At 32.6% G+C, this 18,147-nt stretch overlaps 1 protein-coding gene across 7 annotated transcripts in view; it reads right to left on the minus strand.

Annotated features, from left to right (window-relative positions):
- Window positions 1-18,147, minus strand: part of CNBD1 (cyclic nucleotide binding domain containing 1) — a 644,932-nt gene that overhangs the window by 229,135 nt on the left and 397,650 nt on the right. For all 7 annotated transcript variants that reach the window (XR_013528268.1, XM_078353604.1, XM_078353605.1 and 4 more), the window contains 2 exons: window positions 10,262-10,399; window positions 8,908-9,040 (listed from right to left, as the gene is read on the minus strand). Coding sequence is in view for 6 of the 7 variants with exons in the window: in XM_078353604.1 (XP_078209730.1) it covers window positions 8,908-9,040; window positions 10,262-10,399 (271 nt within the window). In the remaining variant the exon portion in view is untranslated. The remainder of the gene's footprint in view (window positions 1-8,907; window positions 9,041-10,261; window positions 10,400-18,147) is intronic.

Raw genomic sequence — 18,147 nt, forward strand, 5'->3', positions numbered from 1 at the left:
CAGACATATGCATTTGTGCAGTAACAGAATATTCTGGTAGAAATCTGAAAAACCAGAACATCCCCAACATGTATACACTGTCAGTATTGCAAAGAGGAAGTGGAAATTTATTTCAAAAAATCGATTCTATAGAATACTCTTGCATAATGAAAACATGTCTCATATTAATTTATTTCCATTATTACTGTCACTGCTACCTCTTATCTCCATTGCCTCTCATCTCTTTGCCTCTGGTACTACCAAAATAGACTCTTAATTGTTCTGGTTTTCTAGTACCTCTCTCCTTTCAACTATAACTCACATTGCTCTGCTATTCCCCTAAAACTTTGACTTTTTCAGGTCTCTTCTGTTATTCAAAACGTTTAATGATGTCATATTGTCTATAAGTTAAAGCCCAAGATATGAATATGGTATTTAAAATGCCTCAGAGTACAGAAAGTCTGACTGATCTTTCAATGCTCATGAATATGCATCTGATTAAATTGGGCTGTTTGATCAACTGTCCTAAAGCAAAATCTGATGCTATTTCTCCTGCCTAGCATTATCTCTCTTACCTTGGGTCCAACCATATCCAAGAAATCCTCTCCCATTCAGTTCCCACTTTATCTGTTGATATTTATTATGTTAGATAATATATATGTCTATGAAATACTGAAAATATTTTAATATATATTTTGATCTATCTAGTTTGTTAAAAATCATACTTTTTGTATTTTTCTAATTATTAAATCTTTGAGATCAAAAGGAAAGCTCAACTGTCTTACATAGTAAGGAGTACAGTGTAGTAACTCAAGCATTTGACTTTAAGTGATTTTAAAATGTATTTCTTTTCATTGCCACAAAAACAACTAGCATGGTATTCTACAAATGTTAAATAAAAATATGAAATGACAAATTTCATATTTTTATGAAAAAGCTTATTTTTTCAAATGAAAAAAATTTGAAAAAAGTAGTTATTCACAAAGGAGATTATTGGTAGAACGAACACCCAGTGCACAGCCCTTTGTTCCTAGGTACAGACAGCAGATACTTGCTATCTAATTTAAATAAAAAGTACTTTATGAGAGTGTGTTAGGAAGCTCTAGTAGGGCTATAAATCTAGAATTCAACACTATAGAACAATCAAATAAAGCAGCCAATGGGAATGCCCACTCACAATACAGAGCTCTTCTAAAGGAAACCTCACTCCTGCTTCTGTGTGCCACATGCTCACATCACGTATGATATAAGGGGATAAACTTTAGAACCACATGCTCATCACCATGCCTGAAAGGAGAGCTGCTCCTCACTTCTTCCAAACACTGTACAGAAATATCTACTGGGCAGAGTGGAGGCCATAATCAAAATTAAAACTTTTACAAAGGATTCTAGAATATGTAGCTTTTAGCTGTTTTTAGCTTTCACAGGTTAGTTAGCAGTATTTGGAAGGGGCATTGAACAATGTAATCTACAGTATTCATTATTCGTGAAAGTTTTTTCTTACAGCTACATTAATAAGAACAATATGTATTATGACAAACTTAATAAGAAGGATGGAGATTACACTTGAATTACATTTATCAGTGATCATTCCATTTCTCATACCTCATTTAATAGAAAGTTTGCTGCATGATAGTGAGAATTAAACATAATGACCAAAAATAAAAATTAGATGATAGGTTCTATAAATATTTTACTCCTGGAGAATCACTGAAGAGAACAGACTTTCTTTAACTATTGTTGTCCTTAATGCCATGCTAATGGTTTCCTAATTTAACCTCACCTTAAATCCAAATTGACTTTATTATCCCTGGATTGTGTGTTTAAGACACTACAGCCTTACAGCATTCTTAATGGTTGACTTATTACAATGATGCAGTTCTCTAAAATTTCTACTCGAAGACAGCAAAGCAACACTCGTATGTTTCAATTAGGAGATTTATCAATAAATTTATTAAGATATTTTAATATTGAATCAATGATAGCATTTTTCTCGGAGAAAATTAATGCTAAGTGTTAATACAACTCAGGTGTACTGAGCAGTGAAAAGTTAAATTATTTTCTTTTGGGAGAAAGAAGTCATAACTTTGTCTAAGAGTAAGCACTGACATCAAAATATTATTCATTCACTCACCAACAATTTTCTCAAGGGCCTGCAAATTCTAGATACTCCTTGGATACTAAAAAAAAATTAGACAGTCCTATTCCAAAGATATTTGAAGTGTGGTGGAAAAACTGACCCTTATGCTATTAATTATGATATAGCATAGTGAGTGTTAAGATAGTACAAGGAAAGCCAGGTATGGTGGCATGTGCCTTTAGTCAGCTACTTGAATCGCTGAGGTGGGATGATCACTCGAGCCCAGGAGTTTGAATCCGTCTGAGCAATATAATAAGATCTTGACCTCACCCCCGCCAAAAAAAGAGGTGATTAACAAAGAAAAGATAGGACAAGAGTTGGAAAACTAGCCCGTGGACCAAATCTGAATCAAGGCCCATTTTTTAATAACCCTACAACTAAGGATGATTCTTACATTGTTAAAGACATTAAAAAGAAGAAGGGGGTGAATATGTAAGAGAGGCACTACAACAAAGCTTAAAATATTTAGTATCTGCTCTTCGGCAGAAAAAGTTTGCTGATGCTCAGAGGAACAAACAGGCATCTCTGCTAGCAAAGAAATAGCAGTAGACTCTAAATTGGCCTAGAAAACATGATCTTAACGATAGTAAATTTACTGAAATTAGAGTTAAGTAGCATCTCCAGGAAGAGGAAACAACATGTGTAAAAGGCCTCAATGTGGTTGGTGACACTAGAAGAACTAATAAAATCCAGGTTGGCAGAAACATGAACAAAAACGAGAATTATTATTAAAATTAAAACTTTGAGGTATAGGCAGGGCCCAGATACAAACTCCCTTTCGAACTATATTAAGGATTTTGCATTTTACCTGAATGACAATAAGAAGTCAGAGACTGTTTCTAAGTGGGAGAATAACAAGAAAACTTTAACACTGATTAGCACAGCTAACAATATAGGAGAGTCAGAAACAGAAGAGATTACTAAAAATAGGGCTTTAAAGTATGTGACAGAAAATTCTAATATTAGGTAAGATAAAATAAGCAAATGGAAACATTAGAGTAAAAATTCATTAAGCCAGAAGCAAGGAGAAAATATTGAAAGCAGCAAGATAAAACCTCATCAATAAAATTAACAGGTGTCTTCTCATCAGAAACAATAACAGAAACCAGAAGAATGTGAGATTGCATTTTCAAAATACACAAATTAATCCACTTACAACTCCAGATCCTATACCCTGCAACCTGACTTTCGAAAGCAAAGGAGAAATGAATGAAGAAATTCTCAGTAAAAGGAAACCTGGCAGTATTTGTTGCTAGCATATACTCCCTCAAAGAATTACTAACCAAAGTTCTTCAGGCTGCAAACAAGCATCCCCAGACAGTAATCTGAATCCACATGCAAAATCAAAAAGAACCACTAATGGTAAATATGTAATCATAAAAGGTAGGAGAAATGCATATTTCTTATTCATTCTTCTCTTACTCATAAAGAGTGATTGTGTAAAACGATATGTGTATAATGTTATTGGATCTGTAAAACAGAGAAATATATTTGGCAATAGCACTATAAGAAAGCAGGTGGGAGAAAACCGATTCTGAACTAAAGAAAGAAAATCATATACTCAGGAACAAATAAAAAGACCAGAAATGGTAAATAAGGTGTCTAATAAAATAAACACTATAAATACCTATTTGATCTATTTTTTCTGTTTTTAAGAGATATAACTTTATATAAAATAATGTATTGTTGAAATTGTAACATATATGGATGCAATGTGTATAAGAATAACATATAAAGGAGGAAATGGAAATAGAGGTATATCAGAGTCACCTTTATAACTGGAATTAGTAAAAATCTGAAGTAGATTCTGCTAAATTGAAATGTATATGGTAAGCCCTAGAGCAACCATACAAAATAACAAATATAGTGAAAAATTATTAAAAGAATTAATATGCTACATTAGAAAATATTGTCCAAAACAAAAGAGACCATTGAAAGATGAATGAAGGAACAAAAAGGTATCACCATCACAGGTTCTTGAATCACTGACACCTCAAGGTATCGAACTGGTTCTGGGATGTTCAAGAGTGTCTCATGGAACTAGGACTTTTGATTCCCTGCAGAGTAAACTGAACTGGAAGAGACTGATGTCAAAAAGTTGAAGGGATGTAGAGCCTATATATTTTGTGACTAAAACATTAAATATACTTTTAATTTGAGATAACTAGATATAATTTTGACTCTTATTGTTATTATGATTTTCACATATTTTATCTTTCTGCACTAAATTTATTGCTGTAATTTTTTTTCATTTTTTCAATTATCATGTTTGCTATATCAAATACTAACTGCAGAAAGACAAGGGCATACTGACATAAGCAAGAAAACAACAAAATATGCATAAGTAAGTGTTTGCCAAGTTAAGATACCACTTTTTGTTATATGCATGATGCACATGGGAACAGGTTGATTGGTGACCTAAGCTGGATGTCGCTTTCAAGTCGGCCACATCTTAAAAGAATAACAACTGGGAAGACTTTAGCTGATGTGTTATAAACTGGGCAGGCCCAAACTATGAGCAACACTGTACACATTCATTATAATAAAGTTCCCTTAGCATATGAAGCAAAACTAGGAAGACTTAAGAAGTTAACAAAGCAAATAGAGTCATATACAACCTTTACTTATTTCATAGATTGCCAAGGATTAATCCTAAACTCTATCAAGCCTTTGAATAATTAACTAAATCCCTCTGAAACTCTATCCACTATAGAGTCTTAAAATAAGATCCAAACACACATAATTATGTTTTTGAAATCATACTACTGCTAATTGTCAACCCAGATAACAAAAGTATAATTTGAGCTACATTCTCTACATTCTTAGATAAATTCAAAGTAAATCTTGAGTAAACAGTCAGGAAGTATTATAATCCAATTCTTCTATTTGATATATCAAATTTCTCACTACCATAAAAGAAAATTAGATGAGTTCAACAGGACTTATTCTTCACCTAGGTATATATATTTATAAAAACTAAAGTTTTTCAGAACTTGAAGGTCTTTGATGATTATCAGATGAAATTGTCATTTTTCTCTAAGGAGAATAAATGTTTTCCAAAACTATAAAAGTACCCCACATTTATATGTTTGGAAATAAATAGGTAAGAAAACAGCATTATTTTGACTTATTCAATATACTCACAGATTGTCAATGCAATAGATAGTATAACAAACACCACCATTTACTTTTCAGGACATTTACCAAAAAAACTTGAATCAAACATTAGTCTAAGAAAGAGTATGTTAAGTGTCTCAGGACCTTTTCGGCTCTTTGATGCAAAATTTTAGTATTTTTGATTGATATTTTAGATCGAGATAGATTATCATTAGTAATCAAATATATCAAAACACATAATCATTCTCTCCTTTCCAAATTTCATATTCTTTTGGATCACAGAATTTAAAATATCTTTATGATAGTCTCTTTCCTCCTTTTTAATCACCTCAAAAATATTAATATAATGATAGATTGGGAAGGACTGGATATTACGTTTTTATTAAAAGCCTGGAAGTGAGGCAAAGATCAAAATTTGATATTTCTGATACAAAGTGGGAAACCTGTGACAAAACTCTGGCAAATCCAAAACATCAATATTTAAATTATTTATTTCTATGTAATAAACATGGGGAGTTTAGAAATATTCAGTTCCTGGTATTTTACAAGTCAGTTTCCTATTGGCCTTTCATTTGTAGTTTTGTTTTTTAAAAAAAATGCCATTAATGGCCAGGCTCAGTGGCTCACACCTGTAATCCCAGCACTTTGGGAGGCTGAAGTGGGCAGATATGAGATCAAGAATTCAAGACCAGCCTGATCAACGTGGTGAAACCCCATCTCTACAAAAAATAAAAAAAATTAGCCATGCATCATGGTGTGTGCCTGTATTCCCAGCTACCCAGGAGACTGAGGCAGGAGAATCATTTGAACCAGGGAGGCAGATGTTGCAGTGAATCAAGGTCATACCACTGCACTCCAGCCTGGACAAAAGAATGAGAATCCATCTCAAAAACAAAATTATAACTCATTAGGAAAAAAATATGTCATAAACAAAAACACAGTATTACTAATATTTAATTTTATGAGCAAAAAATAGTTATTTGACTAAACATGGTTAAATGCTGTATCTCAAAAACATGGTAAATAAAATATAAATAAATTCAAGCAGTGGAAGGAAATTTGGAACAAATTTGAGAAAGGTTTCAGAGTCTCACCAAATTTAAGTGGTTTCTTAGAGTATCCCTGCTTTTCAAAGCATAAACTTGCCTCTAGTGATATTTACTTTTTTTCAATAAAAGAACTCCTGGTATGCTGAACCTCATTTTCCTGTGTTATAGCCAGATTTTGTAACTACTCTGCCATGTTTTTATTATTAAAATAATTTCTGTCTAGAATATACCACTCAGATTCATTCATTTTAGAACTCTAATCTCAAACTTAAATTTAAAATGTTCCTCATTATAACTGTGGCTTTGCAGGCTTGGGGTAGAAATATTTCTGGGCTTGGGGTAGAAGTATTTCTTTCAAACACTTCCTCTTCCATTATAATCTAAGTTCTGGCTCCTTCACTGTTTGGCTATAAGGAAAGAGAGGCCAGGTTGCCATTCTTTCTCTCTCTCTCTTTTTTTTTTTTAGATTTCTAATTTATTATTAAATTACATACCCAAGCTTCTTCTATACAGTCAGAAACTGCACATTTAGATGAGAACAAAAATTAAGTACAAATACAATAAATTGGTTCCAAGAAGCTATTTTAAAAGCAAAAACTTAACAAAGTGCATTTGGAAAATTATAGGTTTTAAAAATCTGTATTGGTATTTTTTCATGAGGAAACATCTTCCATCATAGGAAACTCTGATTGGAATTGATTTCCCTCCTCCTTTAAGAGCTAACAGGGTGGGAATGGATGCAAATACTTTGATCCTGAAGTGAGCTCTTAGGTACAGAGAAAATGAGAAAGAGGCTTCAAGACCACATGGCTCAGCTTTAAGCTTCTTACTCACTAAAACTCCTCAAAATTCACTTGTTCCTCCCTCATTTTCTTTTTGCCCACAAAAGAGTATGCAGGTTTATAAAGGAATAAAGAAGATTAGTTTATTAAGACCATAATGAAAAGTTCTGCATCTTTTTGGAGACCAGGCTAAATAACCCTTAACCTAACAGGAGGGTGGAACATGACGATTGTAACTCTCTGAGCAGAATCCATTTGTTCTTTAGTTACATTTGCCAGTGTAACACTAGACATGGCCAGTTATCCCCAACAATTTAATCCTGCAAGTTAGAAAACTCAATCCATTTCCAAAAATCATATCTGACAAACAATCAAACATGAGGTATTAGAAACCAAAAGGCTAGTCCAGTTCTCTTAGAGTCATTTTCCTCAGGTTGAGATCATTAACAGTGAAACAGAAAATTAACTGGAACGCAAACCCAAGGTGCCTGAATTCCATAGAACTCAAGAGCCACTACATCAAAAGGCTCAGTAAGTAACTTTTTCTATTCAGATGTATTCACAACCAGGATGAAAGAGCTAAAGTAAGTATTATTTGGCTCCAGGTGTAAGGACTGCCCTCATGGTATCTCCTCTCATCACCTGTCTCCATTCTCAGGTGTTTTCTTCCATTCCTGATCCGAGTACCAGGCAGTATGGAAAAAGGCAGGAGAATCATAGAGAAGGAAAGCCCCTTTCTAACACAAGAGAGAGGAAAGGTGAGTAGTGCAGGTTACAGGGAGTCCTCCAGCATCATTAACAGGAATTGATAAGAATGTAGAGATTGCCAGGATAGATACGCTAAAGCACTTGGATCTAAGTTTGAATTTGAATAATGAATTTATTAAACATTTTTACTAAAGTCATCAATACAGATTAAAACAAAACATCAGAAATACATCTTCTGGAATTTCCTGCCCTTTTTGTTGCCTTTCTTTTTTTTTTTTTTTTTTTGAAATAGGGTCTCACTCTGTCATCCAGGCTGGAGTGCAGTGGCGTGTTCATGCTCACCACAGGCTTGAACTCCTGGGCTCAAGCGATTCTCCAGCTTTCTCTTTTATCTGTGGCTGTCTCTCATGGAGCAATTGTATTTCCTTACAAAAGAGACCTAAAGCTCTGACCCCTCCTACCACAGTACCTCTCGGGTTGGCAACCCTTGTTAAATTGGCTTTCATAGATGGACAAATTGTGCAAAATGACTCAATACCACCTACACTTTTTGTGTCCACATAATCTAGGCAATCTGTGCATCTTTGCTATGTTGAATATCGAAAATGTAGATGCTTCACTGCTGCTTTCTCTTATCTAGGCCTCACTCATTTTCTGTAATTATTTTTTCCACTGCTAATCTGTGTAGCACAAGTAGAGATTAGCAAACTTGCTGCTTAATAGTTATCCACCCAGAGGAAAAGGAAAAACACTTTCTCTGGGACACTGTACACTGGACACTGGGACCACTACATCACAAAACCGTTTTCCTTTTCTCCTGTGTGAATGGTTATTCTCCCTAGTATTTCTGCTTTTCAATTTGGCCCTTATAGTGACAGGAGGGAGAACAGCTATAGGGAGCAAAGAGAGATGTTAAAGTAAGGTTAGTCCTGAGGCCACTCTTCAAGCCAGTACTGTATCATTTTTAATAAAAAGCAGAAAATAATCTAAATGTCCAATTCAAATGTTATCAATAAATTAGAGAATATTTTTATGAAGAAATACTGTTTAAAATACTACAACTATGAAGAATTTCAATTCCAATAATATAACAGCATGCAAACAAAATGATCCAAAATTGCAATAAACTCACCATGACCTGGAGGAAATTTTTTCCATTTAAGGAGTGCAGTTAGCTCAACTACGGATAAAGCAGGCCATTCCTCATAATAAGGACACATACGGATTAACTTCAACTTTTGCATATTTTCAAGTTTTAATTTTTCCTAAAATAGAATGTCATTATCAAATTATTAATAATAGGTAATTTAATATCAAAGAAATAGCAAATAGATAAATGGTGAGAGAAGTAAAATAAAAGCTGTATGAATAAAATTAGTATAGAAGACATTCTAATTTTATCGGAGCATCACTCTATGACCACAGACATGTTCAAATGTTAACCTTCAGATCTATGTACTAAAATTATATTTGCTCACCTTTCATAATATTTTATGCTTCTATAAATGTTTTAGTAGTTTTTAAAAACCCTGTCATAGTCAAGATAAAACATTGTGTTTGATATTAAGTAACTGGTACTGATATTTGGAAAATAAAACTAAAATATACAGCTTTTCTTTTTTTAAAGCCAGCCACCCTGAAAATTCAAACAAAATAACACTGATTTCTGAGAAAATTATCTGCACCCCTGGCACTGGGACCACTATATCACAAGAAATCACCACCATTGGAGACATAAGAAGGTGGATGTCTTCTCAATTCCATGTCACATGAGCACTGAACCACAGTTTATGCTAGCTTTCTGCAGGACCTGCACCTGGCTTAAGCTCATTCAAAAAAAAAAGAAAAAAAAAGAAAGAGCAGGATCATGGAAACCTTTCAATCCCACTATTTATACAGACTTCCCCTGCTATCCAAGGGAGGATAAATGGGAGTCAAGAAAAAAATTGGATTTAATTAGAATAAATTATTAAACTTTAATGAGTTATCTTAAAGCTGCAGAATTAGGGAATCAGAAGAAGTTGTTATCACTTATTCATGCAGTTCTGAGTTTTATATCTGTTGTTATTATGAAATAACATACCAATCACATTCAAGTATTTTTCCTTCTAAAGTAGACTGTAGAGAGCTGCAGTAGTACTCTCTGTCCTATTATTCTGATATTCCTAGCATATGACATGCTGTGGACAGGCAAAACACGTATTTGTTGAATGAATGAATGAATAAATTAATGAGTTAGAGATTAATAAAAAGCCAAAAGGTACTTAAAAATTACCTAAAATATATCCATAGAGACCATTGTTTAAGCCTCACCTACCAATCACCAATGCTCTTAAGTGATGCTTGTCAAATAAACCACATTTTTTGTCTCTAGGTTGAAATTTAAAAATAAAACAAATATGAATATGTTTGTCCAGAGAAGCAAAATGTAGCTTGAGTTTATGTCCAATTTTTGTTAATATTTATAGTATTAGATATCATCATACCTCCTTTATCTTTGCATATTCCTTTGCTGAGATTTTAAGAATTTCACAGTCGTCTTCTGTCACCACCGAGAACGCCCGTGTTGCTGATTCAGTCTCAGGTGTAATTTCCAGAGTTCCAAAGGTACTCCATTTACTAAGCTGTAAAAATACCAGAGACAATTTAATGTTTATTACCACTCATTTACATAAAAAATGCCAGTGAAGGATTTTATTGTAGTTCAAGTTTTAATTCTATGGAAGAGGGGGTTCAAACAGTCTTTGCATAGGTGGCTCTGACTACCTCTGCTCAATGTCATTTCCCAAGGCAAGAAAACGGGCCATTCTTTTTCACCAACATGAAGAAAACAACATAAACATTCCATTTCATCCAATGATTTCAAGTGCCTATTACAGTGCTTGTTATATAGTAGCCATTAAATAAATAGTAGTTGAAAGAATGAATAAATATAGTACACTTATGTATATGGTCTTCTGTTTATTATTGCATGCTGGTAGTAATCAGTAATAACAAAAATGAATAAAAATGTTAAACAGTATATAAATCACTAATATATATTTATGAATGATTGCTTAATTGAATATATAAATGATAAATATTGAGCATGGAAAAATGTTACTACTATAATATATGTAATAAGTTATTAGGTTATAATGTTATATATATCTACATAGAGAACCTATATTTATATTTACCAGGGAAAAAAGTGGAGGGCATGAGAAGAACAAGGATATTTTTTTGAGAGGCTGAAGAGCTTCTTAGAGAAAACATCAGGTCAAATATGCCTATCTAAGATGATATGGAAAAACTTCCACTTTTCTTCTTCTTAATTTTATTATTATTATAATTTAAGTTCTGGGGTACATGTGCAGAACGTGCAGGTTTGTTACATAGGTATATATGTGTCATGGTGGTTTGCTGCATCCATCACCCTGTAATCCACATAGATAGACTCTTTTTCTTTTTAACTAAATGCACAACTCAGTTTGAATCTGCAAGTACAAATATGTAGAGGAAATTTAAAATGTCAGAGTCACAACTAAAGCTAAAGTGGGCCACAGTCCTATCAAAACAGAGAAAGGTCCTGAAGGGCTGAGTTCCGAGGCCTGTTGTACATGTAGGAACAGGGGATGCGACTCAGAACCATGCAAGGTGAGACTGGAATTGTGCATCTTTGCCTGAAGTCTAGGAACTTGAGGGATTGCCCCAGTTGTAAAGTGGGAACAAGAAGAACTATATCCAGTACTTTATGAAAGTCACATAGAAGCTGGCCATCTAGCTGTGAAACTGCACAGAGTTGTCAGAAAATCAAGAACCTAGGTCTGCAACTTGTGTGAGTGCAGAGCATAAACTTATGCATAGGAGACAACTCAAAGCTGAAAAATTAATGTAAAACCTGATATACACAACTGGTAAAACCCCTAGGACCCAGAAAGGTATTTATACAAACTTAATCTTATATATAAATTCAGAGAGAAAGGGATTCCCACAGAAAGCAATCCTTGCTGATGACAAAATTATAATAAAACAATTACAAGCCACACAAATGAACAAATCCCTATAAAGGAAAGTCCATGAAGAAGGAGAAAAAAATTGAACAACCTAAAAGAAACTATATACATTTAAAATATTTAGACTATAAAAATCAGAACATGACATGATGAAATCAAAAATAGGTATTTTGGAAAAAAAATTTATTATTGGAAAAAATATAAAACTTCTATAAATAATGGTAACACTGATTTGAAGATTAAAGATAATTTAGAAAAAATCATAACATGGATAATATATAAGAAAATAATTTGGAACAAAATATTGAAGAAATAAAAATAGGAAGGGGCTTGTAATAGTTCTAGGAGATAGATGGAGATCATTTAGCATATATCTAATAGAAATTCTAGAAGAAATTTAAAAGAATGGGCTAACGGTGGATGCAAATTTTCCAGAGATAAGGGAAGAAGTGAGTTGTCCAAACCAAGCAACACACAAAACTAAGAGAAAGAACTGCTTTTATTTTACTTCTCAGGATTTGGTATATTTCCCTAATCTTTCTCCTCTCCCAAATCTCCCCTTTATGATCTTATTAGCTATCCATAATTTCAAACAGATATTATCTACTTACATTTTATCAATTTATCTATTGTTTTAGGGTGTTAGTTGGACTTGCCTAATGTCATAAAAGCAAAAATCCTCTATGACTTTGAATAATATTCTTAAGGATTTCTTCCTCAAGTAATTAAAAATATCAGACTTCCTAATATTAATAATTAGGAAAGTATAAAACTTACACCCCTTACATACCCAATTATTTTAGTTGAATTATTTTTAAAATTATTAATATTTATAATTTTCCAATTTGTTCTGTAAATATTGTCATCTTAAAGGTGAAAAAGAAAGATAACTTTCAACATAGAATTCTTTATTTACTTGAAATAGTTAGAGTGCAAGTAAAGAAATAAGATATTAATTTTAGACATTATATGAAACAAATTACTAAAGGATGAATTTCAGCTAGAACAATACTGAATCCAAAATGGATGGCAAATAATTACCTAGAAACCCTGGTAAATGTAAATAGCATTATTGATATATAATAAGTTTTAAATAGATAATATGGTGTGCTTTTAAAATAAGATTTAAACTGCTTTTAAATAGTAACTCAGAAGAGTCAAGCAGAAAGTTAGAACTAAAGTATTTGAGGATCTTTATATTTGGGGGCTAGAAAAGAAAAATATTGTATATTTTCTTACTTCAATTACAAATTTAATTTTATACAACTTAAAAAAAAGAAAGTAAATGTAACGACAAAAAGTAAAGTGATGAACTGAGGGATATTTCCTACAAATATAGAAAATATAAAAAATAATACTTGAAATATCTAATAAACATCTATAATCTAACTTAAAGAAGAGAAAATAACAAAAACAGTTATCAAAAAATAAAAAAAAAATTTTTAGAAGAAAAACTATTTCCAGAAGAGATGAACTAAATGACTCATACACAAAAGAAACCTACTCAATCTCAGTAGGAGACAGAAGATTGTATTTAATGTCATAATGTCATATGTTTTTTATTCACCAGATTGGTAGTATTAAAGTCTTCTAACCTATGGGAATGGGAAGATAACTTTTATTTATAACTCAGAAAACTGTAAAAACCTTTAAAAATTAGAAATTATCTGGCAATATCTATTAAAATAAACCAAAAAAAATGTATGCAATGTCTTATCCAGAAACACAACTCCTAGAAATCTACCTTATAGAAATAAATACATTTTAAGAAATTCAACCAAGTCTAAGTTTTAATATATTGTTAAAAATTATTTACATTTGTATATCTTAGCTTGGAAGAATTGTGATAAAAAAATAGTGGTAGTATATTAAAATTTGTGTTTTACAAAATGAACTGTTACAAAAAGAGTAACCCATATGTGTATGTGATTGTTTCAATCAGAGGAAGCCAGTGTCAATTCAGAGGAAGATGTGCAAGCATATATGTAAGACGTGATATGGTTCATATGTTCAGGGGATAGTGACGGAGCTAAAATGACTGAAGATTTATTAACATTTCCTCCAATCTCCTTGTATTTGTTTCAATGGCCATAAAAATTATGTATTAAATTTTTAAGTTTTAGATACTTATTAAAGAAATTAAAAATGCAGCTTCAAAACAAAATGCTGAGTTATCTTCCATACATGTGTTTTGATACCTTTAAAAATGTACATAAAACATCTCAATGATAGACAGCAGATGACTACAGTCATTATATCTGAAAACTGCAAATAATAATAATGGTCTGGCTGGGTGTGGTGGCTCACACCTGTAATCCCAGCATTTTGGGAGGCCAAGGCAGGCAGATCACGAGGTTAAGAGATCAAGACCATCTTGGCCAACATGGTGAAACCTTGTCGCTACTAAAACTACAAAAATTAGCTGGGCGTGGTGGCATGCGCTTGTAGTCCCAGCTACTCAGGATGGGGAGACAGGAGAATCACTTGAACCCAGTAGGTATAGGTTACAGTGAGCCAAGATCATGCCACTGCACTCCAGGCTGGTAACACAGTGATACTTTGTCTCAAATAATAATAATAGTCTACTTTATATTCTGTATTTTCTGAATTTTTAATAAATATAGCAGTTTAGAAATCAGACAATTATAAAGCTATTTGTAGCTTAATGTCTCTCAATTTTTTGAAAATATTAAGACTACATAGATAATCCTATTCTGATGGGGATAGTTGGCAGAACTGCACAGAAGAAACAGTATCTCATACCTGTAAATTCTCAGGTCATTTTACTGAAAAATAAATTGATAACTAATTGTATTGAGAAATAATGTATTCTCTTGCTCATTTTTTTAAACTTCTATAATAATACATAACCGAACAATCTCTCTCTAAATAAGAATTGGTAAATCTATAAATCTTCCTTTTCAATTAAGTGATAAGATTGAGGTTTGTTTTAAACTGCATTTTATAAAAACAAACTTTCCTGAAAAACAGGAGTATTTAGTAGATATAATTTTTGTTCTCCTTATTTTTTCCATTGCTTTTAGCTTCCATTCATTTACATCTCAAATGAGCTCAACATATTTTTTTCTTTTCTAAGGGGCTGAAGAAGTGGACAAAGAAAACACAAATTTCAGGGACTCATAATCTTGTCAATAGACAAACTTCTTCTGGAACTTCTAACATATTATTCCATAGTTTGGGATTATTCGTACATCTATTTTTTTGTGAATGAGTTTCTATAGCTTAAATTACATTCTCAAAGTTGTCTAAGTCTCAAAAGAAGAGTAATAAGCACTGATTCAATAACAGTAATATTGAAAAATATTACTTTTCTCCAAAGATTTAGACTCCAAATGCCTTTATAAAATGTACATTCTCAAAACCAAAGCATCATAAAAAAGGATAGAAAGATACTGCATTTTACACTATTTCACATAATCAGGGAGAATGTGGGCCATAATAAGGACTATATACTGATATCTGGAAGGTAAAGTAGGAAAAAACTGGATGTGAGGACAATCTGATTGGGACATAATGCATTCCATTGACTGAGGGAGGGGTCTATATTCTTAAATAGAAATTTCTTGGATACACTTGTTGCTGAAGCAGAAAGGAGTATCTTTTCAATTATAAAAAAAATTATCTTTCAGGATAATATGAATATGTACTTTCTAAGTAAAGCCTACAAATCAAATCAGTTTGTAAATGTAGCCAATACATTTCTCTTTAAAAGTTGGCTAATCATGACTTCCCATTATGTCCCCCATATATTTTAGCAAAAGGAATCTAGATACTACGATGGATAAGAGAACTAGAGGAAGAAGTCTTTTTATTTTTTCTCAAAGTGTGGTTCCCTCAAACAACCTCAGGGCACTTCCACCTTTTGCACCTGTTTACTTATATAGGGTTTATGTAAACAAGAAATAAAATTGAAGCTTCATAGCTTAAAAATATAAGTACATATACATACATATATAAACACAATATTATTTTTCAATCCTTGCCTTTCTGAGAAGTGGAAAAGGTAACAGAGCATTTCCTATTTTTGTTTTTTTGAGTTGGAGTTTCAGTTGTGTTGCCCAGGCTGGAGTACAGTGGCACACTGCAACCTCCACTACTATCTCCTGCCTCAGCCTCCCAAGTAGCTGGGATTACAGGCATGAACCAACACACCTGGCTAATTTTGTACTTTAAGTAGAGATGGTGTTTCTCCATGTTGATCAGGCTGATCTTGAACTCCTGACCTCAGGTGATCAACCTGCCTTGTCTTCCCAAAGTGCTGGGATTACAGGCATGAGCCAACACACCCAGCCAGCATTTCTGGTATATCTGTAGTTATACTACACAGGTATTACACAGATATATGTATATATATAAGTGTGTATATGTATACATAATTTTGTTGATTAGTTATTACTAATCAATCCTTGTCTTATTAAAGTGTACCCTAAATTACAGTGTCCCCCATTATGCATGGAAGATACATTCCAGACCCTTATTGCATTCAGAAATTGCAGATAATACTGAATCCTATATGTGTTTTTCTCCTTTATATACATATTTATGATAAACAGGGATATTAGCAGTTTTCAGCCATCATACTCAAACTTGGACATCATCTCTGCAGATTTTGGACTGGCCATCCTCCATAACTACATGAGCTAATTCCTTATAATAAATCTATACATATACATATATGTATACATTTACATACACATGTGTGTGTGTGTGTGTATAAATGACCCATCATGATTCAGCACTTTCATAAATATAAGAAAGAATTACTGAATAGTTAATTCAACCAGATGTATATTTCCAAAACAAATATATTATTCCAGCTCCCTTTTCTCTGGTTCCCTTTTCTCAGTATCTTGGCCCCTCAAGACCTGACTGGCTGGGTAGACTGAACTCAGATTCATGGTGCTCTGGCATCCTAAGGTTCCTATAAGTTCTGATTCACTATTTTGTGCTCATTTGTTCATCCTTATGGTGCTTGCAAGTGTTTGAATCCCTCTAAGGAAAAGCAGCAGAAAATGTCTTGTTCAAAATGATGCATTTCCTTTCTTTCTTGAATCATAAACACTCAAATCTTGGTTTCTTTGATTGCTCTCCAAAACCTTCAAACTGTTATTAACTTGGTGTTATTCAGCTTTTATATTTGTTCTCAGCAAGGGAATTGGTCTGATACAAGCTATTTCAACATGGTATAAAGCAGACTAACATTCAGTAGACTGAAGTAACTGAGCTTCTTTAAAATAAAGAAGCTCATTTCTCCATTTCTCCATTTCTGTTGTTTGGACTCTTTTTTTTTTTCTTGCTTGTCCTTATCAGCCCATTATGAAGTGAGTAACAAAATTATTTAGAAGATTCTCATAAAGTAAACCAAAAATTTCTGCATACATTATTGCTTATAATAGGAAAAAATGTCCTGAAGAGCCTGATCTTCATTTTGACATTTTTCCCTTAAGAAAAAAAAAGAAACAGAAGGAACAAGATGGCAGCATCTCCACAGAAGGTAGGCATTAGTAACATCCAAAGAAAAAGAATTTCTACATATGTAGACACTAATTGTAGGTGATAAGCAAGCCAAATAATATCAACGTATTAGTAACAGAGACTCTGCAATGCCTAAACAATGTATGGATATTAGATAGTAATGAGAATAATGTATTTACCATTGATTCCTACTTTGTAGGTTATATTTGTCATATGTGTGTGTCATTTAAAAAATTTTTCAATTAATTTATTTCAAAAGTATTTTTAAAAGCTGTATGTTTGCTACTTTATAAAAAGATAATTCTAAGAGTGTACAAAAAGGGGTGGATGAGCAAAGAATAACAATATTCATAATAAAGTCACTGGAGAACTTACAGAAAACAAGTTCCTAGGATAAGTGTCACATTACTCGCAACATAAAGTTTCCTGAACAGCTCAGATTGCATGCTATTAGTCCATGAGCACCGCTTGGCTGATAATCATCAGCTGAATCTCAAGTAGATTGCAAGTACTCCAATTTGCATTGGTTTGTTATTATTTTGAATTTTTTTCAAAGAAACAAAACCTTCAGCATTGACTGGAACAACAGTTTCCCTTTTCTGTTCAGGTAGATTTGGCTTCTTCATACTTTATCCTAAAGAAGCACAGTCTTTCTTTTTCCTATGTGCCAGTTAGTCATTAACTGAATTCCAACAGAGTCACCAATCATGATTAAGCACTTTCATGAATTTAAGTAAGAATTATTGAATACTTAGTTCAATAAGATATATATTTTTAAAATTAAAGTAATTAATAAAATAATTTGAGCTATAGTTCATAATTTTCTAAACATTATTGGCTTTCAATTAGTATTGCTGACGAGTTATATATGAGAAAAGTCA

This window comes from Callithrix jacchus, chromosome 16 (assembly GCF_049354715.1).
Source record: "Callithrix jacchus isolate 240 chromosome 16, calJac240_pri, whole genome shotgun sequence".
Lineage (NCBI taxonomy): Eukaryota > Metazoa > Chordata > Mammalia > Primates > Cebidae > Callithrix > Callithrix jacchus.